The sequence below is a fragment of the Rhinoraja longicauda genome, chromosome 31 (genome assembly GCF_053455715.1).
Source record: "Rhinoraja longicauda isolate Sanriku21f chromosome 31, sRhiLon1.1, whole genome shotgun sequence".
Classification (NCBI taxonomy): domain Eukaryota; kingdom Metazoa; phylum Chordata; class Chondrichthyes; order Rajiformes; family Arhynchobatidae; genus Rhinoraja; species Rhinoraja longicauda.
The window spans coordinates 19,329,517-19,357,215 of record NC_135983.1 but is presented as its reverse complement, the minus strand read 5'-3'; the positions used below and the strand labels follow the sequence as shown (position 1 = coordinate 19,357,215).

At 43.9% G+C, this 27,699-nt stretch overlaps 1 protein-coding gene across 7 annotated transcripts in view; it reads right to left on the bottom strand.

Moving 5' to 3' along the window:
* sh3glb2b (SH3-domain GRB2-like endophilin B2b) overlaps positions 1-27,699 on the bottom strand; it is a 65,669-nt gene that overhangs the window by 25,929 nt on the left and 12,041 nt on the right. For all 7 annotated transcript variants that reach the window (XM_078426325.1, XM_078426328.1, XM_078426326.1 and 4 more), the window contains exons 2-3: positions 20,311-20,452; positions 15,805-15,933 (exon numbers count right to left, since the gene is read on the bottom strand). In XM_078426325.1, coding sequence (XP_078282451.1) covers positions 15,805-15,933; positions 20,311-20,452 — 271 coding nt within the window. The remainder of the gene's footprint in view (positions 1-15,804; positions 15,934-20,310; positions 20,453-27,699) is intronic.

The window sequence follows — 27,699 nt, the reverse complement described above, 5'->3', positions numbered from 1 at the left end:
TGGTGTCCGTGCTAAGCATTCAATTCGACGAACCTTTCATCAATGTGGGCTTCTCCTTTCCTCCCTGCAATACAGGCTACGCTTACTACTCTGTTCCCAGTGCCCCCCAAACCTCACTCCATCTTTTGTAGCCATGAAACTCACTTTCCCAGGAGACCACTACTTTTCAGAACACCCTCCGGCTCAATATTCTGCTCCCCACATCCCACTGCTTGCCCAGTTCCTGCATTTCCTTGTACATCAGTCACTGAAAGTATGCATGCAGGTACAGCAGGCAGTGAAGAAAGCAAATGGCATGTTGGCCTTCATAGCGAGAATGGGATCAAGGAAGCTTCCAGTCATTACCATTTTAACACATCAAACATAGTCATAGTCAAAAGAAGGGTCCTGCCCCGAAAAGTCACTATTCATTTTTTCCAGCCAATGCTGCCTGACCCACTGAGTTACTCCAGCGTTGTGTGTCTGTCATAGTCAAATTTGTTCTGAGCTTCTGTCCTCAAAAGCTTTTAGTATATTGATGAGTACTATTTTGTCTCAACAAAGCTGTTTAATGGGTTTTGTCAGTTAGATGTGTTTCCACTGTAATTGCATGGAACAATTTGCCTGCACTCAAAATAATGAAGTGAACTATGAATACGATTTCAATTGTTATAATTGCAATCGCCTACTGTTATCTGTGAGTTTAAAGAGTATACGAACTCAATGTACTTTGATTTCAGGGAGATTCTACTGAGATATTCTCCCAGGTCTCCTCTGTAGTGGCTGCTTCTTGCACTGACCAAAACCGTTTACATCTACAATTTCTCTGGCACAAACTCGGCAATAAGCACCAAGACCTCACGGCTGGTGGTAGGGGCCACCTCCCAGTCAGATCCTCCTTGTTCCATTGAAATCTTCCTCCAGCCACAAAGCGGAGACTCTCGAGCAACTTCTGATTTACAGGCGGTTTCCAGGGAAACATTCGTAGACGGACATCAAGTGCTGCCGGAAGATCATCAACTTGGTGAAAGATGCTCTTTGGCCTGCCTGAAACTTGTTCGCCTCCCAGCGCAGTGAGACGTCTGCCAGGGAACATTCCAGACTACAGGAGAGCATGCTGAGGGACTCACTGAGGCTTGGTGCAACCAACACCAAATCTCTGTGGCGATGATCACTGTCTGGGATCCTGCTGCTGCTGAACATTAAGGGGCAGAATCTGGTGGGGACACCCCTCTAATGTAAATTTGAATTCCGTCAAACAGAATGGATATCAGCCTAGGGAAGCACATGACAGCAAGAACGTTTTGTTTTGTTTAAAGATAGATATAAACACTCCCGAGTACGACAGTAATGAATGTATAGACACTGAGAATGTCTGAAACGTTTTTGCAGTGCTTTTATTTTGTGTGTAATGTTCTGAATATTTTTTGGGAAAAAACCTCCTGCCCAAATTAATACCGACTACTCTCAGTATTTCCTTTGGCTCTCCTGATTATTGACGTGTCCGGGCCACATTTTGCTGGTTTAAACATGTTGTAAATGCATTTCTTCCTTTCCCTCTTTGTTTTTGCTGGTTGAAGTTCCATCGGAAAGCAATAGATTAATATCTGGGATTACTGAAACATTTCAAGTTAATTTTTACAAATCCGGATAGGCGCACTGTTCAGCCTGAGAGTGTGGAGGTTTGCTCTGCAATAGCCTCAAGGGAAACATTGATGATAAACCAGCAGTTGAGTAAAATGCTGGTGACTAATCCTCCCACAGGCAGCCAAACGTTCAATCCATCAATAAAACAAATACACAAGGGCATTTGGAAAAGTACACAGGAATAATGTCCTTTTACATTGTCAGGAAGCGAAGTAAACAGATGACACAGATTTATGATAATCAATTTTTAAAAAACCACCAAGGCAGGTGGAGAATTAGTTTGATGGTTTGAGCTTTGATTGGAAATGGATTGCCGAAAAGAAGACAATTGGATACTTGGAAACAGGGAAGGAAAGATTAATTAGCCCGACTCGGGTGTGATGGACTGCCTAGCCTATTTCTGCCTGATTTGAGGCTATGATTTTCACACACACTCTTGCACACACCACTGTGGCATCGTGAACTAAAACAGAAACTGCTGGAAAGGGCCAGGAGTTGGGCAGCATCAGTGTTTCAGGTAGATGACCTTTCAGCAGAACACATTTAGGCAAAAATATTTTTAATTGTTTGGGGCCAAATTTGGACAGGCAAACAAAATTGGTTGCTTTCAAGAAAACCGCTGTCATTTGGAAAGTTTCTATCAGCTGCACAAAATTGTTTGATTTGGGAAGATCAATATTAGCTTGCACACACAACACAAACGAGCCTACTATTTTCTCTACAGTTGAACTGTAACAAGGATTTATTGTTTTTGTTAAATCCAACTGTGTCCAAAAATGAATTAGTCTCACCCCCCCTCCCCCTATGCCATAATACCAGGTTTGATGAAAACTGTGTTGTGAAAGCTCTGATTTGAACCTTAAAGGCCCTGGTTTTCTAATCACCAGCCTCAGGGTCAGGGCTTGTGCACGACGATCGCTGTAGTTATTTTCACATAAAGCTGTTGAGGGGAATTTTGACTGTGCAAGTCATGTCTCAGGCTGCAGCCTAAAACCTCGATGCCTATTCATTATTTACAGGTTAATGGGCTTGAGTTGCTTTGAGCTGTGTACAGGAGACACACACAGCAATGGACACACACAGCAATACTCCTGTAAGTGCGAGAATGAAAGGGATATATTATTGACTCGGCAGGTTCCTTTGGTTTTGCTGCAAGGACCATCACTCAGCTGAACATTAACAGGATATTCTTAATATACCCCAAATAAGTAGCGTCTGGTAGAAAAAGTAGGAGCAGAATTAGGCCATTCGGCCCATCGAGTCACCTGATACACCAGTTCCAGGCAACATGCCTTCCGTGCATGTGACCTGTCCTTGATGAGGCATCCATGCCATTGTTACCAAGGGTGGAGCCAGTTCCTTGCTTGAACCTTGGAATCATCTCTGAGCAAACTTGCCACACATTCTCAGTTGTTAAGCTGATGCCCGATGCGACACTTTATTTAGTTTATTGTCACGTGTACTGAGGTACAGTGAAAAGCTTTCATTGTGTGCTATTCAGTCAGTGGAAAGATAATGCAAGATTACAACTGAGCCATTAACAGTGTATAGATACATGATAAGGGAATAACGTTTAGTGCAAGGTAAAGCCTAAATGGCCTCCCCTTATTCTTAAACTGTGACCCCTGGTTCTGGACTCCAACATCGGGAACATTTTTCCTGCATCTACCCTGTCCAATCTTCTAAGAATTTTATGTTTCCATGAGATCCCTTCTCATCCTAAATTACAGCGAATTAAAGCCCAGTCGACCCATTCTTTCGTCATACGTCAGTGCCGCCATCCCGGGAATTAACCTACGCTGCACTCTCTCAATAGCAATAATGTCCTTCCTCAAATTAGGAGACCATAATTGCACACAATACCCCAGGTGTGGTCTCACCAGGGCCCTGTACAACTGTAGTAGGACTTCCTTGCTCCTAAACTCAAACCCTCTCGCAATGAAGGCCAACATGCCATTGGCTTTCTTCACTGCCTGCTGTACCTGCTGCTTACTTTCAGTGACTGATGTACAAGCACACCCAGGTCTTGTTGCACCTCCCCTTCTCCTAATCTGACACCATTCAGATAATAATCTGCCTTCCTGTTCTTGCTACCAAAGTGGATAAACTCACATTTATCCACATTATACTGCATCTGCTATGCTTCTGCCCACTCACGCAACCTATCCAAGTCACCCTGCAGCCTCATAGCATCCTCCTCGCAGCTCACACTGCCACCCAGCTTTGTGTCATCTGCAAACTTAGAGATGTTACATTTCATTCCCTCGTCTAAATTGTTAATATTTATTGTAAACAACTGGGGTCCCAGCACCGAGCCTTGCGGCACCCCACTAGTCACTGCCAATCTGAAAAGGACCCGTTAATTCCTACTCTTTGTTTTACTGCCACCCAGTTCTTTATCCATGTCAATACCCTACCCCCAATACCATGTGCTCTAATTTTGCACACTAATCTCTTGTGTGGGACCTTGTCAAAGGGTTTTTGAAAGTCCAGATACATCACACCCACTGGCTCTCCCTTATCCATTCTACTTGTTACATCCTCAAAAAATTTAAAAAGAATAGTCAAGCATGATTTCCCCTTCATAAATCCATGCTGGCTTTGACCAATCTCGTCACTGCTTTCCAAATGCGCTGCTATAACATCTTTAATAATCGACTCAAGCATCTTCCCCACTACCGATGTAAGGCTAACTGGTCTGTAATTCAGTTTTCTCTCTCCCTCCTTTCTTAAAAAGTGGAGTTACATTGGCTACCGTCCAGTCCACAGGAACTGATCCAGAGTCGAGAGAACATTAGAAAATGATCACCAATGCATCCACGATTTCTAGGGCCACCTCCTTGAGTACTCTGGGATGCAGACCATCAGGCCCTGGGGATTTATCTGCCTTCAATCCCAACAGTTTACCTAACACCATTTTCTGACTAATGTGGATTCCCTTCAGTTCCTCCCTCGCACTAGATCCTCGGTTCCCTAATATTTCCAGGAGATTGTTTGTGTCTTCCTAAGTGAGGACAGAACCAAAGTACTCGTTTAACTGTTCTGCCATTTCCTTGTTTACCATTATAAATTCACCTGCCTCTGACTGTAAGGGACTTACATTTGTCTTCACTAATCTTTTCCTTTTTACATACCTATAGAAACTTTTACAGTCAGTTTTTATATTTCCTGCAAGCTTTCTTTCATGCTCTTTTTCCCCCTCTTAATTAACTCCTTTGTCCTCCTCTGTTGAGTTCAAAATTTCTCCCAGTCCTCTGGTTTGCCGCTTCTTCTGGCCAATTTATATGCCTCTTCCTTGGCTTTAACACTATCCTCGACTTCCCTCGTCAGCACGGTTGAACCACTTTCTTAGTTTATTTTTTCGCCAGACAGGCATGAACAATTTCTGGAGTTCATCCATGTGGTCTTTGCCCGATCTTTGCCCGATCTTTGCCCACTCTGCCTGATCCGATTTATAGCAAAGATCTTTCTATCCTTTCGGCCAATTCCAGAATCAGATCATTTTTACAAGCAAAGGATCAATTACAAACACTCACGCTAAACAGACCCACAAACACACAATGAATACAACACCACTGAATACAACACCAATGATTTAGTACATCAATATAAAGGGGCTGCTGCCATGCTTTCAACCAGAAGGCCCTGATATTAATCCTTTCCTTTCTACATAGAATCCAATATAACAATCACCAAATTAAACACAAGGTTACCTCAGGAATAATTTCCTGCTTGCTTGGATATTCACCTATCATCTTGACTAGAGCTACAACGAGTAGTGAGTGGGCAGATTTATTCCAGCAATGACACACTTATATGGTCCACTATCAGATTATAGACCACTCAGTTGGTCAAATCTGAACAAAGGTTGGTTTTTCAACACGGAATCCATACCGTGCAGGTCTTTTTTTCTGAATCCTAATATTTACTCACTTCCCTTTAACTGAGGCACATGAATATGCAGAGATGGACATGGACGATGCGCAGGCAGAAGAGATTAGTTTCAGGTTAGCATTAGGTTCAGCAAGGAAATTGTGGGCTGAAGGGCCTGTTCCTGTGCTGAACTGTTCTACTTATCATTTTGTAAACCTCTGGTAGATTCCTTTCTCTGCTCCAAAGAATAATCTCCATACATTTTCATCCTTTCTCACAACTAAAGTTGGCATTCCTGGTATTAGTTTTATCACCTTCTTGCTACCATTTCCATGCTCCAATATCACCCCCCCCCCCCCCCCCACTGCCCGCGCCCCACAAAATGGAGAGCCTTGGATCAGAATCGCCCAATTGTGATCAACCTCCAGAAATTCACCAGTGCTTTCTTTCCTGTTCTTTTACTAAAGAACCCCACGTATAGGCTAATGACTTAAAGCAAAACACAGCAGATACAGCACATCCTGACCCAAAATGTCAACTACTCCTCTTTCTCTAGGTGATGTCTGACCTGCTGAACCTTTCCACCATTGTTTTTTGTCAATACTTAGAATAGTAACTGTCATGTTTTGACATGGGGCAATGATTTGATAATTTATGATTTGATATTATCACAATTCCCTAAATTAAAAATATTACACTTCAAAAGTATGTCATCAAGTGTAATGATTTTTGAAACAAACTATGGTTAAGTACCATAAAACTCAAGCATCTATATCAGTGGCTGCCAACTTCCATCTGCTGCCCACAATTGAACTGTGAAGGACTGAAATGGGGCTGTGAGGGCCAAAAAAATCTATTCTTTGTTTAATTATGTTTTCAATTATTTAATTTTATTTTATTTAATGTTTTAATTATGTGACTAATAAGCTACAAAGCCAAAATAAAATGTTTTGAAAACACAAATCATTTTGACAGCACCATCAGTTCATTTAGACAATAGACAATAGGTGCAGGAGTAGGCCATTCAGCCCTTCGAGCCAGCACCGCCATTCAATGCGATCATGGCTGATCACTCTCAATCAGTACCCCGTTCCTGCCTTCTCCCCATACCCCCTCACTCCGCTATCCTTAAGAGCTCTATCCAGCTCTCTCTTGAAAGCATCCAACGAACTGGCCTCCACTGCCTTCTGAGGCAGAGAATTCCACACCTTCACCACCCTCTGACTGAAAAAGTTCTTCCTCATCTCCGTTCTAAATGGCCTACCCCTTATTCTCAAACTGTGGCCCCTTGTTCTGGACTCCCCCAACATTGGGAACATGTTATCTGCCTCTAATGTGTCCAATCCCCTAATTATCTTATATGTTTCAATAAGATCCCCCCTCATCCTTCTAAATTCCAGTGTATACAAGCCCAATCGCTCCAGCCTTTCAACATACGACAGTCCCGCCATTCCGGGAATTAACCTAGTGAACCTACGCTGCACGCCCTCCATAGCAAGAATATCCTTCCTCAAATTTGGAGACCAAAACTGCACACAGTACTCCAGGTGCGGTCTCACCAGGGCCCGGTACAACTGTAGAAGGACCTCTTTGCTCCTATACTCAACTCCTCTTGTTACGAAGGCCAACATTCCATTGGCTTTCTTCACTGCCTGCTGAACCTGCATGCTTCCTTTCATTGACTGATGCACTAGGACACCCAGATCTCGTTGAACTCCCCCTCCTCCTAACTTGACACCATTCAGATAATAATCTGCCTTTCTATTCTTACTTCCAAAGTGAATAACCTCACACTTACCTACATTAAACTGCATCTGCCATGTATCCGCCCACTCACACAACCTGTCCAAGTCACCCTGCAGCGTTATTGCATCTTCCTCACAATTCACACTACCCCCCAATTTAACACGCTATCTTAAAATATGGGCCGCAAGTCCACAATTTGGGCGCGGATAAAAAGTAAAAAAAGTTGCCACTGATCATCATAAATCCCAGAATGCCACTTGCCTCATTTATTAAACAACATGACCTTCAATCTCACCTTGATGATACTCTGTGGATCGGTAACACTGTCTCTCTGCCTCTCTCTGTTGGAAATCTTATCAACATACAAGGATACATTTCCTTTCATTGCTCTACCCGTCTACAGCTTTTAATGCGTCAAATACTCCGCAGGAAACACTTGTATTCCAACACTACAAAGCTATTTATTTCCTGCTTTACGCCACAATTTATTACATCTATTATATTTGTAACCGTACATTTCAATTATATTCATTCTGCTCAAGTTGAAATCATTACTTTACTGTCACTGGCTTTAATTTTTTACTTACCACCTAATGAGGTTTCTGACTAAATGCCATCTGGAAATTCCACCAAAGCCATGTATTATTTTCTCAAAATAATACGTTATTAATCAATTAACCTTTCTTTATAAACTTATTGCACCTCTGTTTTTTATAAGCCATGAAAATGAAGTGATCAGCAATATTAATACAGCCAAATAAAGACATCATGGCTGCCTATGCTTCCTTGGAAGGTTTACATACTCAGGTCTACTCCATGGAGAAAGAAGACTGCGGATGCTGGAACCTTGAGCTAAAATAAAGTGCTGGAGGAACACAGTGGGTCAGGCAGCATCAATGGAGTGACTGGACAGGTGACAGGTCGAGACCCTTCTTCAGAATAAAAGCTATAAAGATAAATTGATATTTCTTGACCACTGGATTGGAGTAGTGGTGAGGGAAAGTGCTTTGTTTTACAATAAGTATTTTCCATTCATCTTTTCCATTGAAAGTTGCAACAATGTCATTTAAGTTGATTGAAGAGACCATGGATGATCTTTCATAATTCATGGAGAATGCAGAGTGACCAAATGCAGAAAACAATGTTCTTTCCAAAACCTTTGAGCTTATAGCGAGGAAAAAAGGCAGAATGTATCACTTGAAAGAAATGTAGAATTGCAAGTCAAAGCAGCACATATCCGGAGGAAACATTTTGTTCAATTGCCCCAGATTTCTTTTTGCTGTAGTTTGAACAGGATATTTAAGAAACAATCAACCTGCCGTGGACTCAGTCACCGAACATATGATGAGCGTTTGACGGACTGGGCCTATACTCATTGGAGTTCAGAAGAATGAGGGGGGATCCTCATTGAAACGTACAGAATAGTGAAAGGCTTGGATAGAGTGGATATGGAGAGGATGTTTCCACTAGTGGGAGAGTCTAGGACTGGAGGTCATAACCTCAGAATTAAAGGACGTTCCTTTAGGAAGGATATGAGGAGGAATTTCATTGTCAGAGGGTGGTGAATCTGTGGAATTCTTTGCCACAGAAGGGTGTGGAGGCCAAATCAGTGGATATTTTTAAGGCAGAGATAGATTCTTGATTAGTACCGGTGTCTGGGGTTATGGGGAGAAGGCAGGAGAATGGGGTTAGGAGGTAGAGATAGATCAGCTGTGATTGAATGGCGGAGTAGACCTGATGGGCCGAATGGCCTAGTTCTGTTCCTATCACTTATGACCTTATGACTGAATGTTTCCCTGATAATCTTCCGGTTTGACATATGTCACTAGAGGGACCCTGAACTCAAAAATCTACCATCCCATCACCCTCACCACCACCATGAAGCCATGTAATCATCTGTCCCTCAACAACCCTGGCCAAGTGGCTCCTGGTCAAACTGGATTCCCACAACCCCAGGTTCTGTGCCCTGGTTTCTCAGGTCTATCCCACCCAGCCTGCCTCTTGGAATCGATTTCTCGGGCGTACAGTTTTACCACTTTCCCTTCACCACTTTACTCCTGCCCTCCCCAGCGCTCAGTGCCAGCCTACATGCCATCAATGCCCACGTTCACGCCAACCCTTTCCCACAGCAGCTGCAGTCAGAAACAAATTACAACTGCCCGCTGGGCTGCCAGCAGTGATGACAGTTTCGTTTGCAGGAGGGAGCTTTGCTGTTTTATATAATCAGTTATTATATCCACCCTATCCAGCAAGTCACCACTTTTTAATATGATCAGCTTTTCATCCATGGCACTGGGGCTCATTGACACTCAGTCCCACTGCCGCAGATGTGTCAAACGTAGCTCGATGAGCTCTTGCCTCTTTGATCAGAAAACGCAGGCTTAAGCCTTTCTCCAGAACGCGAGCACATAAGCCAGATTGACAGGCCCAGAGAAAGCTACATCAGAACTGCTGCCCATTGAGCGAGACAATAAATCAAAGGCTCGTTTATTCTCAAAAGGTCACATCTTTGTAGAGAAGGAAATAGCCATGTCAACTTTGCTGGTGATGGAGGGGGCTAATGGGTTCTGAATGTTCTCAATAATCCCCCGATATTGTTGCCTTTCTTCATCTTGGGCTGATTGAAATGCACCCTACAGGCAAATAACCTGCTGGTCCTTTCAGTCAATGGTCGTTTAAATAATGATACCAGAGGGCAATTAAATCCTGTTGTACTGTACACCACTGTGGGGTCAGAGAGGAATATGTGGAGATGATCTGATGCATTACTACCCACGTTCCCCAAAACCCTTTATCACAGCAACTGCTGCCATTTCCCTGCAATCCACTGTGGCTATTCCCTGCAAAACAGGTATTCCCTTTTTGATAGTGTTGTGGGGGATAACCGTTCAGGGTCAGCCAGGTCCAAAATACCGGGACTGGCTTTGCGGCACGGCAGGGTAGGGAGAGGTTAGGCAGACGATAGAGATAGGCAACTCGATAGTTACGGGGACAGACAGGAGATTCTGTGGCAGCAAACGAGACCCAGGATGGCCTGTTGCCTCCATGTTGTTAGTTCATAGCTTGCCTTCATTGCTAGGGGCATTGAATACAAGAGTCGGAAAGTCATGATGCAGCTCAATAGGACTTTGATTTGGAAGCATTTTGTGTATTGCATGCTGCATAGTTTGGAGATTCAGCACGGAAACAGACCCTTCGGTCCACCGAGTCCGCACCGGCCAGTGATCCCCGCACATTAACACTATCCTACACACACTCAGGACAATTTACACTTATAACTAAAGATCTTGGAGAAAAACCCACACGGTCACGGGGAAAACGTATAAACTCCTTACAGACAGCACCAGTAGTTGGGATCGAACCTGGGTCTCCGGCGCTGTAAGGCAGCAGTTCTACCACTGCGCCACTGTGCCGTCCAGTTCTGGTCACCCCATTACAGGAATGATGTGGAAGCTTTGGAGAGGGTGCACAGGTTTACCAGAATGCTGCCTGGATTGGAGGGTTTCTAGCTGCAGGGAGAGATTGGATAAACTTGGATTATTTCCTCTGCAACGTCGGGGGAATGAGGGAAGACTTGATCGAGGCATACATAATTATGAGAGGCATAGATAGGGTAGGAGTCAGAACCGTTTTCCCCAGAGTGGAAATGTCCAACACTCGTGGACATAGCTAAAAGGTGAGAGAGGGAAAGTTTAATGGGGAAGTGCAGGGAAAGTTGTTTTTTTTACACACAGAGTGGTGAGGTCCTGGAATGCATTACCAAGGGTGGTGGTGGAGGCAGATACAATAGTGGCATTTAAGGGGTTTTTAGATAGGCACTTGAAAGTGTGAGGAATAGAGCAATATGGATCATGCACAGGCAGATGAGATCACTTAACTAGGCATAGAGTTCAGCACAAACATTGTGGGCCACAAGATCCGATCCTGTGCTGTACTGTTCTATGCTCCACGTTCTATTACAGGAACTCCTCCATTACTTGAGAGTGAGCAGATGTTGCAGAGCACATTTCCTCAGCACATAGTGACAGAATCACAATTCAGTGAGTTTAAATGAGTCAAAAGATTTTAATATACTAATGACTTTACTCAAATTGAACAATGGGATTGTAAACTAATTAGTTAGAAGGAAAATACAAATGTAAACAATGGAGAGGTGCCAGAAATTAAACAGTGACTTGGCGTGTGCAGATGCTGAGAAATAATGAACCATTGCTAGCCAACATAATCAATCCTTCACCAGTGCCAATCTACATTATATGCACTATAGCAGCAAGTGAATTCTGTGGAATTCCTCCAAATCATTTCTGAAACATAAAAAGTCTCTCTCTCCATGCATATTTCTGAAAACTGGTTATTAGAGCCCAATCTGGCGGCCACTTGCTCGCACTCAATGACCATTACAATCATACCACTACAGCAAGGCCGTGTAGTTTTAACAGAGAGCCAGACGAGGCGCCAGTGGGTCAGAGGGAAGAGGGGGAGGGGTAGCCAGCCAATGATGTAGGATGATGGGAAGTCAACCATTCAACCCTCTCACCTATTCCAACACTCAATTAGCTCATGGCTTGATCTGGTTGCCCTGGTTCCACAACCTTGAATATCCTAACCTAACAAACATATACGAGGACACAAGGAACTGCACATGCCGGAACCATGAGCAAAACACAAATTGCGAGAGGAACTCTGGGGGGGAGGGGGGTAGCATTTGTGGAGGTTACTTTTCGGGTCATGACCCTTCTTCAGACCGATTTATGAATCTATGAATCCTAGTTTGGAGATTTCTAATTGGAGCCCTTCTTCACAGCTTTCTGGGTGGGAGTTTTCAGGATTTCTACTAACCCGAGAAAAAGGCATGTTTCCTGAGATCACTCCTCTACGGCCTAACTCGCACATTAAGGGCCAGCTCCTTTGTCCTTGACTGGTCGTCTGAAGAAAACTGCAGAATAGATACTCACCCTCAGTATACATCATGTCTTTGCACATAATCCTGTGCATTCTCCACTTCTAAATATTCACTTCTATTCACTACAACTGAACCAAATTTGGGAAGTAGAATAGACACACACACACATGCACAAACTACATCATATGTCTAGCACATGCCAGAAAGCTGGAATGCTGTCCCAGATTTTCACTACCTAAATAATACATACTTCAATCCTCTTCAACGTCACAATTATTCACCACTGAACAATGCATCTTTAAGCACAGACACACTCCCTCTGTGCCCACACGTTTTTGTCTCGCGACCCCAGTTGAAAAGAGAGCAATGTTGTGTGCCTACTGCTCAACCACAGGTAAAAAGCACCAATCTCCTCATTTGCAAAATGAACCACTGCTTCTTTGAATGAATGCTACCTCTTATGTTTTTGTGGAAACATCTCAACTTGGTGTCAAGGATCAGAATTTTTCTGTGTAGATGCTGGATTACACCGAAGATAGACACAACATGCTGGAGTAACTCAGCGGGACAGGCAGCATCTCCGGATAGAAGGATAGAAAGAAATGTTTATTCTTGATATTTGAAGGGCGTTGATGTTTTAGGGAAGTTCATTGCAGTGACCATGCACTGCCAGCGTGGGACCACTGCACATGCTGCAGGTTTGGCCAAGTCGGTGCTAAATAGGAGAGGGAGGTCTGGGTGGCCATGGCTCATTACATCAGTTCTCATGTGTAGCCAGTCTCAGGAAACATTCAGCTTGTATTCATATAAATGGACGTGTTCCTTGGAGTAAAAAACATCCTGGAGGTTCAGGAACATATCATGAGAACCCAAAACCAATTCATAAGAAGGCAGAAAAAAAAGTACCCCCCACAGATATTTTGCCATGCTGATAAATCTTCAATGTGAAAGCTTTTAGTCTTTAGAGATTCAGCACGGAAACAGGCCCTTCGGCCCACTAAGACCGCATCCACCAGCAATCACCCGGTACACTAGCACTATCCGACATTCTAGGGATAATTTACAAAAGCCAATTAAACTACAAAACCTGCCAGGTGTGGGAGGAAACAAGAGAAAACCCAAGCGGTCACAGGGAGAACGTAAAATTCCTACAGAGAGTACCCGTAGTCAGGATCGAACCCGAGTTTCTGGCTCTGTAAGTCAGCAACTCTACCGCTGCACCACTGTGCTGCCTTGTTTAAAAATGTTTTGTATTATTTTAACATTATGGTAACTAGATGTTAGAAATTGCTGAAAGAGAAATAAAGGCAGAAATTAGGTTCATTAACCTGTACATTATTTCATTAAAGAACTTCGCCTTGCACCACACAACATTGGTACCTTTTGCCTGACAAGTTTGCTTGGGATCTGATGGATGAACTCACAACATTTGACATTGGAGTCTGTTACATCAATGGACTCGGCATCCAGGAATGCTAGAGAATGTCATCCACTGACGTGATTAGCTCAGCAGCAGCTGAAGGCCATGCCAAAGCACAAAATGGTCCAGACTTGTGGATGCTACAAAAGCACACTTAATCAAGCTGTGAGGAACAGCACCCACCACAAGATTTGCGCAGAGGTAGAAGGATCAAATATATTCTTAAAAGTGGACTTTTCCCGATGCGCAACAGAATGTTTCTAAAGGTGGTGAGCTGCACCAGACGACCAACAGCACAATGCAGGCTTTCCCTGATGAGATTACCTTATGGAGTCAGGTCTGCACTCAAGGTTGAATTGAATCCTGCTGGGAGTGAACCATTGCTGTGAAACCTGAACCATCTGTTAGCCGCCAAGAGTACAGGAGAACATCTTGTGATTTTGGAGGAGCCGTTCATGAGCAGAGCGTAAAATTAAAACAGGATGAATGTGCATCATTGCGTCAAGAACTGATGTACTTTGGTTTGAAGTTTCATGCCATTGGCCAGCAGCCATCACCAATGTGCCAAAGCCTTTACATCGAGCAAAGGTTAATCCTAGTGTCGGTGTCACATCCAGGTCCAGTGATGGTGTCAACACCACTCCCTCACTTGTCAGAAAGGACGGGTGAAAGGTGTGTGGAGCAAGGGGCAACAAAGAGCATAAAAACCTAAGCAAGTGAAGCTCTCCTAGATCTTTATGATTAAACTTGACCAGTGATCCATAATCAAGTGAAGACATGTCAAATCTACACAATCAGCTCTGAGTGATATACATTCAATCATTTCCTAAAGAGGAGCACATGGACCCTATATTCAGTCGATAATGTTCGACTTGACTCACAGAATGATAAGCATGAGTTAGAAGCCCCTTGTTAGAGATGAACACAAATTTCACCCAGAGCATTAGGGAGGGAGCGCTGCCCTGTAGTAGGTAGCCCCTTATTCTCAGGTCTTGGTCCCTGCCGCCCCTTAGAGACAGTGCAAAAAATTTGAAAATTGGAGGCTTTCCCGATTTTCTGGTCTCAGTCCTTCCTCAGATAACAGCTTAAAGCTGGATAATTTTGTCATTCGTGGCATCTTGCTGTGAGCACATTGGCTGCTGCCACATTACATCAGTGTCTGCACATCAAAAACTATTGCACTAGTTCTACAGGGCTTCTAGACACCCTGAAACTGTGAAAAACATGATAAAAATGCAAATTAGTTCTTTATACTATCATAAACATCAAACGATCCAAGACTTTCCTTTCCTTGTGTGCCTGCACTGCCCTAGCAGCTGCGGCTCACCTGCAGTACGTCTGTCTTTGTGTTTTATGTTGTTTTTTTGTCTTGATTGCAGTGTTTAGATGTGATGTAGTGTTTATTGTGGTTGTGTACTATGTGGTGGTGGTGGGGGGACTGTAAAATTGTCTCTTCCGAACGGAGACGCGACCTTTATTCTGGGTGGTGTCTCCGTTCACGCTGCGGCCTACCAACTGCCAAACACCTGGAGCTGGCGGCCTCCACCTGGGACCACCTGGGCTCTGGGTCGCAGAGCCCGCGGACCGGACTTACCATCTGCGGAGCTGGCTGCCTTCGGAGGCTGTGGTGGCGCTGCGAGAGTGGCTGCGACTCGCCTTCGGCGCGGGCCGCGTGGACGTCGGAAGCTCGCACCCCACCCCCCCGGGTGTGGGCCGACATCGGAAGCTCCGGCAGCGGCAGCGTCTTCGCCCGCCCCGAACCGCAGGGCTTGGGTCGGCCCGCCGCGGACCTATCACCGTCCGGTGCGGCCTGGAATAGGCCGCGGGACTTTCTCTGCCCAGACCGCCCAAGGAGCCCCGACCGCCCCGACGTGCAGCGGCAGCGTGTTCGCCCGCCCCGGATCGCGGGGCTTGGGTCGGCCCGCTGCGGACCTTTCACTGTCCGGCGCGGCCTGGAACGCGGCAACGACACCAGGCTGACCGCGGGAGAAGACGGCAGGGGCAGAGAAAAGACATTCTGGCCTTCCATCACAGTGAGGAGGTGAATGGAGGAGACTCACTGTGATGGATGCTTCTTTTTTTTTGTTTGTGTTGGTTGTGATTGTGTGTGAGATTGTTTATTTTTATTGCTCTATTGCTGGACTGTGGGTGACCTTTCATTTCACTGCACATCTTGTATGTGTATGTGACAAATAAACTTGACTTGACTTGTTATTAAGTGTCTTTAAGAGCTCACCATAAGGGGTCCCAGGACCAAATTCACTCGCTGCGTCGAGCATGTACTGGCCCAACAGTTCCCCATTGGTGATCCGTGAGGGAATCTTGCGATCGAGCTTTTCGTAAAGAAATTCTTCAATTCGTGCGCCTGCAGGGAATAGTAAGGTGATTAGTGACTGCTTGCTAACCAGCCAAATGCTGTGAAAACTATACCATACCACACCACATCTCCCTTCTCCCCGAATCAAATTACACTATTCATGGCATCCTAGCCCCAATGACGATATCTCTCCTCAACGTGGAGTTAGAAACCTTCTCTCCACACAAGAGAAAGACACAACACAGAAGGCCCATCACGCCCATTGTGTGCCAGTTCTTTGAAATAGCTACCCAGAAAGGCACAGTCCCCCAGCCCCTTTCCATGCCCTGCAAATTATTTCTATCAATTATTCATCCGATTCTCTTTTAAACGCTGAAACAGCTTCCGCCACCCTGTCAGGCAGGACATTCTAGATCATGAGGTACGGGACTGTTGCCTTTAAGCTTTCAAACTTTCACAAGAACACAGAAGCAGGTTTAGGCCACTCAGCCCCACAGAAGAGGAGTTGAGCTCTGCACAGATCAGCCAATATGACCTTGGCGGATCTATGCTGGCTTCAACACCTCTTGAAGCACGCCAGTTCCTCACAACCATCAATCCTTGATCTTCACATATTTATCTTTCTCCACCTTGAATATATCTCATGATTTGGCCTTCACCACCCACAGGGACCAAGAATTCCAGAGATTCACCATCCATAGGGCATGATGTTTTATAAAACGCATAGCTTTAAATGACTGGTCCCTCATTTTGCAGCTAAGCCCCTTTGTCCATGACCCCCCCCCCCCCCCCCCCACCAGTAAGAGCAGCTCAGCATCTACTTTGTCAATCCCCATTATGATCTTAAACTGTCGAGCCTCTCTTGGTAGGACAACCACCTCATCCCTGGAATTATCCTGGAGACTCTCATGTGGACTATCTCCAGTGCTAGAGGGTAAAAGGATCCAAACTCAGTTCCAGACCATCCAATGGTGGGATTTCACAGCCTACCATGCAAGGGAAATTAATATAAGAAATTTAACAAATCTTAAATTCTAAGTGCTCATCCCCGTAATTGTAAACCTGAAAACTGGATTGTTGTAAAACCCATCTAGTTCTCCAACATCTTTCAGGGAAGGAAATATAAATCAGTCTGTTTATATATAAGCTGCACTAATGTAATATCTAGCTGCACTAATGTAATTAACTCTCAGCTGCCTCCACAATTTTGGAACAAGCAGGGATAGACAATTAACCTCAGCATTGCCAACAACACACAGATCCTGTTCAGAAGTAAAACCATAAGTCACTGTGTACACACACTTCACATCTCCCTTCTGCCTCTTTGGAAAATCACTTTATATCTGTGTTCTTTGGTTACAATCAATATACAGTGCATTCAGAAAGTATTCGGACCCCTTCACTTTTTCCACATTTTGCTACGTTACAGCCTTACTTTAAAATGGATTTCATTCTTTTTTTAAAATCATAAATCTACACACAATACCCCATAATAAAAAAGCAAAAACAGGTGTTTAGAAATTATTGCAAAGTAATTAAAAATAAATAACTGAAATATCACATTTACATAAGTATTCAGACCCTTTGCTATGACACCCAAAATTGAGATGTTCATCCTGTTTCCATTAATTATCCTTGAGATGTTTCTACAACTTGATTGCAGTCCACCAGTGGTAAATTAAATTGATTGGACATAATTTGGAAAGGCATACACCTGTCTATATAAGGTCCCACAGTTGACAGTGCACGTCAAAGTAACACCAAGCCCTGAAGACGAAGGAATTGTCCATAAACCTCCGAGACAGGATTGTGTCGAGACACAGATCTGGGGAAGTGTATAATATAATTTCTGCAGCATTGCAGGTCCCGAAGAGCACAGTAGCCTCCATCATTCTTATATGGAATAACTTTGGAACCACCAGGACTCTTCATAGAGCTGGCCGCCCGGCCAAACTAAGCAATCGGGGGAGAAGGGCCTTGGTCAGGGAGGTGACCAAGAACCCGATGGTCACTCTGACAGAGCTCCAGAGTTCCTCTGTGAACATGGGAGAAGCTTCCAGAAGGAGAACTATATCTGCAGCACTCCACCAATCAGGTCTTTATGGTAGAGTGGCCAGACGGAAGCCACTCCTCAGTAAAAGACACATGACAGCCCGCTTGGAGTTTGCCAAAAGGCACCTAAAGGACTCTCAGACCTTGAGAAACAAGATCCTCTGGTCTGATGAAACCAAGATTGAACTCTTTGGCCTGAATGCCAAGCGGCACCGCTCATCACCTGGCCAAGACGTGCTGTGGGGATGTTTTTCAGCGGCAGGAACTGGGAGACTAGTCAGGATCGAGGGAAAGATGAACGGAGCAAAGTACAGAGAGATCCTTGATGAAAACGTGCTCCAGAGCGTTCTGGACCTCAGACTGAGGCGGAGGTTCACTTTCCAACAGGACAATGACCCTAACTAAGCACACAGCCAAGACAGCACAGGAGTAGCTTTGTGACAAGTCCGTGGATGTCCTTGAGTGGCCCAGCCAGAGCCCGGACTTGAACCCAATCGAACATCTCTGGAGGGACCTGAAAATAGCTGTGCATCGACGCTCCCCATCCAACCTGACAGAGCTTGAGAGGATCTGCTGAGATGAATGGGAGAAATTACCCAAGTACAGGTGTGCCAAGCTTGTAGCGTCATACCCAAGAAGGCTTGAGGCTGTAATCGCTGCCAAAGGTGCTTCAAAGTACTGAGTGAAGGGTGTGAATACTTATGTAAATGTGATATTTCAGTTATTTCTTTTTAATTACTTTGCAAAAATTTCTAAACACCTGTTTTCGCTTTTTTATTATGGGGTATTGCGTGTAGATTGATGATAAAAAAAAGAATTTAATCCATTTTAAAATAAGGCTGTAACGTAGCAAAATGTGGAAAAAGTGAAGGGGTCTGAATACTTTCTGAATGCACTGTATCGCTAGAAGCAGATTTTCCTTATTTACTCCTGTATGATTATAAACACCTCCCTGAATCTTCCCCATTTTAAAGAGTCCAACATCCAAGGAGCTGCTGTGTTTTTGGAACTTGATACACGCAGGATCTGAATATTGATGAGAAATTGCAAAACAGTAACAGGTACAATTCATTCACCGCCAGGCTTACCACACAATGAGTGTCACCCATACAAAATCTCACATTTGTAATGGCAAAACACACCCAAGGCACAGAACAAAATGCTATTAGATTAAATTTGACACCAGCCCACACAAGGCAATATCAGGGCAAGACCAGTTCCTCAATCCAAGGGACATGTTTCAAGGGAGAAAGCGACAGAGAGAGATAAAATGGTGGAAATGTTCAGGAAACGTTCAGGACTTGGGCAATGAAAAGAGATTGGGATAAACAGAGCAAGAGCCAGAACTGGAGCAATGCAGAGTTTGCAGTGGATGGTGGGGCCGGAGGGGGCTGCAGAGAGAGGGAGAGTTAGCAGAGCCACAGCAGCAGAATCTACGATGTCCTTGAGGGAAAGTCAAAGTCAGAACTCTGGAGTTCGTCAGACTGATCAGGTTTAGTTGGTGGGAAACGCATCGATGTGGGAGACTTAGATGTCAGCTGCTGATAATTTCTGTCTGGCATGCTCTGCAAATTTCTATTTAAAGTTGACAAAATGTCCAGCCACACACTGCAGTCACATGACACATATGTGCAAACATTTGACAACATCAAAAAGGCATTTCATATGGTATCTTAATTATTTTTATTACTGTCGAGTGACCGAGTTGTATTTTTCAATATAATGGATGGCCTGTGTGATGCTAATGGTGGACAGCTTTGGGATAATCTCTTTGTTACCTTGTACGCTGCTTTGTGATAAGCACATTATTAAGTCATTCTACCTATTCGTACAGCTTATGGCTCACGAGCAATATCCAACAAGCAGCCATGCAAACTGTTGCCATAGTAACAGAGCCATCTTCCACAACAGCAGCTTCACAAAAAGATGCAATGGGATTTCCCCCCTCTCGACCCTCTTACTCCAGTGATAAGCACTGCCACCTGCTGAGAAGACAGACAGTGAGCCTAGTCCCAGGTCCAGCACAGCTTTTATAGGTGCTGCAAGGTGGAGACTCACCTCTGCTGCCTGTGGGCAATTATGTGGCCTCACTTTCTCTCACACCCTATCCTTGGAAAATTGTGGCACTGGGGCAGTAGAAGGATGAGGGGAGTTTTTATTGAAGGATGTCAAATTGAAGAGTGAGATGAGTTACAATGAGCAGAATAAAATAAACCTGATCGAGGTTATGCCTTTTACAACCAAGTCACACAACCCGATGAACATTGAATTTTAAATTTATGTTCTATTCCAACAAGATCCTAATGACTTTGGAAGTGTTGGCCTGCAGGCAGCAGTAAAGTTGCAGACGGAACACACATTGACCCTTCTTACTTGGATTGGGCTGCAACAAGACCTCAGTCTGCCGGAGGATCTTCTCTGTCCAGTTCTTGGTGCTGTCGGCGCGACTCAGGAGATTCTCAAAGTGTGCATCCAGCTCAGTTTTCTCTGCTTGTCCCAGCTTCTCCTCAGTGAACTGGGCGGAGGGGAGGTGTGGGGGAAAAGAGAGAAGAGAAAACACAGAAGAAACAGCATGATAGAATATCCATGTGCTGGCCCACTCAGAACTTCAAATAACACGCTGCTAGTAATTGGAAACCATTCTTTCACAATTCATAAATAGGGATAGTTCATTGCACTCACTGAGAGACAGTGCATTAAAGCAATCGGAAGGAACTGGGAGAATCACATTAGTCTGAAGATCACTGATGAATGATTGCAAGTGACTCACATTGAATTCATGACAACTTATTGCTGTATCTTTGCAATAAAACAGACTGTTGCGGTTCAAGAACGTGAAAGGCAAAGCAGATAGCCCTCACCACCTGCACCAATCAGCCACTCCATCAATCAGCCACATAGTACTTTGTAGGGCCCCTGATCCTGCCCGCTTAGTTACGCCAACAATGGGCCTGTTTTTTTCCCCCCAAACCAGCAGCTGCAGTTTTGTTTCTCCAAAGACACTTTGTTGTGAGACAGTGGTTTAAGAGAGCTCGATTGCTGTGAAGTGTCGTCAGTTTACCCAGTAACGCTACCTTCCCTCCCCAAGACGATTCCTCACTGGTGTTGTACATGGATTACAGTTTTACATCGAACCTGGGCTACATCTGTCTGCAAGATGGGTAAATGAGTTGTGTACTTGTACATTTGATAAAAGGCACAGGTGGCAGGTGTTGTTCGTCTTCAATAAATATTTGGCAAATGCTTTGACGCTTCTGGTGTCTCCTAGATATAATTAATGCAAGTAATGCAACTCAACAATGGTTGCATTCTCAATCTATTGAAGCCTCTTTACACCTGGCAACTTTAAAAAGGCCACACACAGTGTGATGTGCAAGGTGGGTGGAAGGAATAGTTCTTGGGTTAACATCACTCACAGTATGGTACTGAGTAGACAGAGATTGGCTAAATTAGATAATCTTATTCTTAAAAGGCAGATTATGGAATACAATTTTAAAAGTCCTTGCAGGGTACAGGAAAGATTGGCAGCATAGGCCAGCCAAATAATGCCAACCACTTCCTTGCAACACCACACACTGTATTCGGCTCCCTCTTTCCACAACCCTGTTGTTGCCAGTATCACTCTGGCAGGAAAGCCTCTACAGCAATAACTTTCATAAAAATCGTGCCCTTAACATCGTTTAAAGGACTTCAAGGAATGACTAGAAAAGTAATATTTTATACCAAGCTATTGAACTGCTTTGAGAACAGGCAATAAGAGCCATATCAATAAATTAATTTTAAGGAGCGCCGGAACAAGAAGTACGGAGACATGGTACAGTTATCAGTGGACGGGTAGGGAAACATAGCAAGGAAGAGTGGGAAGCCAGAGGATTGGGACTCTTTTAAAGAGCAAGAGAAGATAACTAAAAAGGCAATACGGGGAGAAAAGATGAGGTATGAGGGTAAGCTAGCCAATAATATAAAGGAGGATAGTAAAAGCTTTTTAGGTATGTGAAGAGGAAAAAAATAGTCAAGGCAAATATGGGTCCTTTGAAGACAGAAGCAGGGGAATTTATTATGGGGAACAAGGAAATGGCAGACGAGTTGAACCGGTACTTTGGATCTGTCTTCACTAAGGAAGATACAAACAATCTCCCAGATGTTCTAGTGGCCAGAGATCCTAGGGTGACGGAGGAACTGAAGGAAATTCACATTAGGCAGGAAATGGTGCTGGGTAGACTGATGGAACTGAAGGCTGATAAATCCCCAGGGCCTGATGGTCTGCATCCCAGGGTACTTAAGGAGGTGGCGCTAGAAATTGTGGACGCATTGGTGATCATTTTCCAATGTTCTATAGATTCAGGATCAGTTCCTGTGGATTGGAGTGTAGCTAATGTTATCCTACTTTTTAAGAAAGGAGGGAGAGAGAAAATGGGAAATTATAGATCAGTTAGTCTGACATCAGTGGTGGGGAAGATGCTGGAGTCAATTATAAAAGACGAAATTGCGGAGCATTTGGATAGCAGTAACAGGATCGTTCTGAGTCAGCATGGATTTACGAAGGGGAAATCATGCTTGACTAATCTTCTGGAATTTTTTGAGGATGTAACTAGGAAAATAGACAGGGGAGAGCCGGTGGATGTAGTGTACCTTGACTTTCAGAAAGCATTCGACAAGGTTCCCACATAGGAGATTACTGGGCAAAATTAGAGCACATGGTATTGGGGGTAGGGTACTGACATGGATAGAAAATTGGTTGGCAGACAGAAGAGTGGGGATAAATGGGTCCCTTTCAGAATGGCAGGCAGTGACTAGTGGGGTACCGCAAGGCTCAGTGCTGGGACCACAGCTATTTACAATATACATTAATGACTTGGATGAAGGGATTAAAAGTACCATTAGCAAATTTGCAGATGATACAAAGTTGGGTGGCAGTGTGAACTGTGAGGAAAATGCTATGAGGTTGCAGGGTGACTTGGACAGGTTGTGTGAGTGGGCGGATGCATGGCAGATGCAGTTTAATGTGGATAAGTGTGAAGAATAGGAAGGCAGATTATTAGCTGATGGTGTCAAGTTAGGAAAAAGAGACGTACAACGAGATCTGGGTGTCCTAGTCCATCAGTCACTGAAAGGAAGCATGCAGGTACAGCAGGCAGTGAAGAAAGCCAATGGAATGTTGGCCTTCATAACAAGAGGAGTTGAGTATAGGAGCAAAGAGGTCCTTCTGCAGTTGTACAGGGCCCTAATGAGACCGCACCTGGAGTACTGTGTGCAGTTTTGGTCTCCAAATTTGAGGAAGGATATTCTTGCTATTGAGGGCGTGCAACGTAGATTTACTAGGTTAATTCCCGGAATGGCGGGACTGTCATATGTTGAAAGACTGGAGCGGCTAGTATACACTGGAATTTAGAAGGATGAAAGGGGATCTTATCGAAACATATAAGATTATTAAGGGTTGGACACGTTAGAGGCAGGAAACATGTTCCCAATGTTGGGGGAGTCCAGAACCAGAGTTTAGGAATAAGGGGTAGGCCATTTAGAACGGAGATGAGGAAAAACTTTTTCAGTCAGAGTTGTAAATCAGTGGAATTCTCTGCCTCAGAAGGAAGTGGAGGCCAATTCTCTGAATGCATTCAAGAGAGAGCTAGATAGAGCTCTTAGGGATAGCGGAGTCAGGGGGTATGGGGAGAAGGCAGGAACGGGGTACTGATTGAGAATGATCAGCTATGATCACATTGAATGACGGTGCTGGCTCGAAGGGCCGAATGGCCTACTCCTGCACCTATTGTCTATTGTCTAAAGCAAAACAGGTGTCTGGCATTATCTTTACATACAAGTGATAAAACATGATTAATTTTGTTTACGTAAACATGTTGGAAATTACAGGTTTAATACTGTTTCTTATTTGGCTGATGTGTGTTAACTACATCATTCCATCAACCAACACAGCACATCACAAGAGGAGGCTTCCTGACAAACGACACCAGGACTCTCAGCACAGATACTGGGTTTAAAACAATGAACATGATTTTGGTAAAGTGAACATTGAAGGTAATCCAAGTGATGGAGTTTTCTAGGGAATTCCAAGATTCTGTAGCAGCAAGGTTAGGTTACCAGCACTCAGTGTATGACAGAGAGGAGGCCGGTGGTGGTGTTACTGCGCTTGGTGCCTTGCCTTCGGTGATAGAGGTCCCGGCTTGGGAGCCAACTATTGACAAAGCCAGCTGTTTGCAGCAGTACATCTGGTAGATGGTATTATTGCGATAATGTAAATGAACACCTAGCACAGAGGACTGGGTGCCAATCAAATGGGCGCATGTGCTCTGGAGAGCACTGAACGTGGAATGATTTTAAGAGATGCACTCTCTTTAGACTTTCAAGATACAACACGGAAACAGGCTCTTCGGCCCAGCCAGTCCACTCTGACCCGGGTCTCTGGCGCTGTACAGCAGCAACTCTACCACTGTGCCACCATGCCGCCCCTGTACCATAGGGGCACATTCACTTTGGTCAGAGCCGCATGGCAGACAGACATGGTCTGGCACCTCATTTTTACCACTGAGCCCATGCCATAAGCAGCAGGATTGGTGAATGGATCTGGCTGCTTAGAACTTTGAATAATTTCACAATGGATTGCAAATGGATCTAAACATTTGGTGATCCCCTTCTGACCACATGCAGCAGGAAGGTCATTCATGAAGCTACTGGATCTAGTTGGTCCCAGCAACACTGCCCAGAGCTTCAGATGCACGCTTGGTCAAACGCTGCTTCAACGTTAGTGGCAGAACTTTCACTTCACCACTGGAAAGCAGCTTCATCCATATTTAGACCAAGGATGTCATTAAGTCTTGGATTGTCTGTCCTGGAGAAATGCAAATTGAGCATCAGTGAGCAGGCTGAAAGTGAGAAAGCATTGCTTGACGTTTATGGGCCCATATCCCTCTAAACTTATTCATTTATCTGAAATTTGATTCAAATTTTGATTTTTATAAAACAAAAACAAAAACTTGTTTTAAAAAAGCAGATATGACAGTAGAGGGATTTATTCAAGAGGTATTTATATAGACACATGGATATGCAAGGAATGGAGGGATATGGATAACGTGCAGGCAGAGATGATCAGTTTTTCATGTTAACATGTTTGAAACAGGCATTGTGGGCCGAAGGGCCTGTTCCTGTGCACTATTATTCTAATGTTCCATGAAAGCAAACGTTCTTTAGATTTGTCCCCACCAGATTTTGATCTTGGCGACAGTAATGCTGGAAACTCCAAACCAGTCTGCGTGAGTTGGCAATGGACATGATATATGTCAGGCTAATACTGCACAACTCACACATCAATCGTCAGAAAAGCTTCAGAGCATCTTATTGAAAATAAGGCTTCTGTGTAACAAGCACTGGCTGCCTTCAGAGATTATAACCCAGCCGAGCACAGGGTTCTTTATAATACACGTTGAAATGTCATCTGAACAACTAGACAGGAGAGTGCCAGCACATTACTCACTTTCACACCCTTTGCAGCAAAGAGCTCTTCTATACATTTTTAAAGAGTATTTTTTTATTGAAGTTGCTCCAATGCCATTGCTTTTTTTTAAAAAAAAGTATAAACCAATCACTTTGTAAGTACCATACTGCAAAATGATTAAACACACACAACCAGAATGTTGGCATTTAAACAGGCAGAGGGCTGGAGCCCAGAATTATTTTTATTTCTGTTATTTTCCACAATGTAACCCTGTTACTTTTCTAAGCAAGTCAGTAGAAGACTAGTGGGACATTTTGCATCATTAAAAGGAGCCCTTTAAATGAAGGCTGTTAGTATTGGAAGACCTGGAGAGATTGAACAGATGGCACAAGATGAGGGATTTCACTGATCTGGAAGAATGAAAGGAATTGGAATGATTCTCCTTAGACCACTAAAGCCGAGGGGAAATTCTGTTCAAATGACCCAGAACACACACACACACAATGGACTAAATGGCCTCCTCTTGTGCATTAGGCTTCTAAGATTGCATCTCTCTGTTAATTCAAAAAGACAAAAGTGTAAAAGTAATTGAACCTGAATGTGGCAACAGGCCCTTTGGCCCACTTTGTCCATGCCGGTCAACATGCCCCAATGCATTTGGCCCATGTCCCTCTAAACCTATCCTATCCTTGTACCTGTTCAGATTTTTTTTTAAACGCTGTGATAATGCCTGCATGGAGTCATACAACACATGAGCATGTTTCCAGCCCACTGTATCCAATGTGATCATCAAGCACCGTTTACATTAATCCCATTTTATTCTCCCCCACATTGCCATCATCTACCCCAGATTCTACTGCCATTCACACACTAGAGGCAACTTACAGCAGCCTAGTAACCTACTAATATGCTTATCTGCACAATGTTGGAGGAAATCGGAGCACCCATGCTAAGGAACAATATGAACGAAAAGAACAAACAACTTCTAACCTACGTGAAAAACGGGTCAATCAAAAGACTATCCATTAAGCATAAGGTGTGCTCTGAAAATGTTGAAACTTGCGAACACATCATTTGAGTGAAGCAAACGGTACAGTCACAGCACAAAATGGAAGGAATATTGATATTAAATATCACTTGGGCTGTTTGTGCAATAAATTCCACATGGTTCATTATAAAATGCTGTGAAGTGACATGTCCATAAATGCAGCACATTTTCCATAATGTCATTTTTTAAATTCCTATGAAACAAATTAGCCCCATGGTCATCTCTAAGTTGATTAAAAAACATTTTCAATTTCAGGGAGTGGATTGCTCAATACATTCGTGCCAGATTAGAATAGACATTATTACACTAGAGAAATATCTTTTGAAAATTAAAAACTTTAAAAACATCCCAATAACAAATGTTCATTTATATAGTGACTTTTAATGTGAAAGTGTTCCCAAAGAGCAACAAACCAGATACTCTGTTGGGAGGTGCAAGCAAAAACCTGGTTGAAAAAGCAAGCTTCAGCTTAGCTCTTCACAACAGTTCACACTTATATAGATCTTTTACAGGAACAGAATCAATCAAAAGCATGCCAAGGAGATACTAAATTGGATGACTGAAGGGCTGACGAAGAGGAACGTACCAAGAATTATCTTATCAGAGGAAGAAAGAAATGATGAGGTTTAATGGTTCAATGGTGTTCTTATTGTCACGTGTACAAGATACAGTGAATTGCAGAGACTGGGGTCCTGGGATAGCTGACAGCATAGTTGCCAACAGAGTAGTGATGACCACTCAGGATGCACACGTGGCCAACATTGACAGAGCCCAGGAATCTTTCAGTAGGGGTTACAGAGATAGGGCAGGGGAAAAAACATGGAGGGTGCTGGACCAGCGACCAATAGGTTGCCAGCTCAAATCTCAAAATAATTTGTCAAAATTATTGTCATTTGAGCACAGAGAATAATCAGAAAGGAACTACCTGTTTGTTATAAACATCCTTTAGATATGCTAACAGACTTTGAGGATAACCCAGTACATGTGTGACTCCAGTCTCTATTTAGGTGACTCAACATCCTCAGGGCAACAGGGGTCTGAGATACAGGCAATGCAGAGTTACGGGTTAAAACAGTAAACTATTGGCCCCAAGGGAGGGCAGTGGCTGAAGGAGACACACACGGTATGGGAAATGAGGGGGAGCAGACTACACTGTCACACTCACCACACTGGACAAAATGCTGTCCACTCGCCCCACAAGCACTCGGGTTGAGTTTTCTCAGGAGTTGAGGATTTCTCAGGAGCTTGATGCACTCAAGCAAGACAA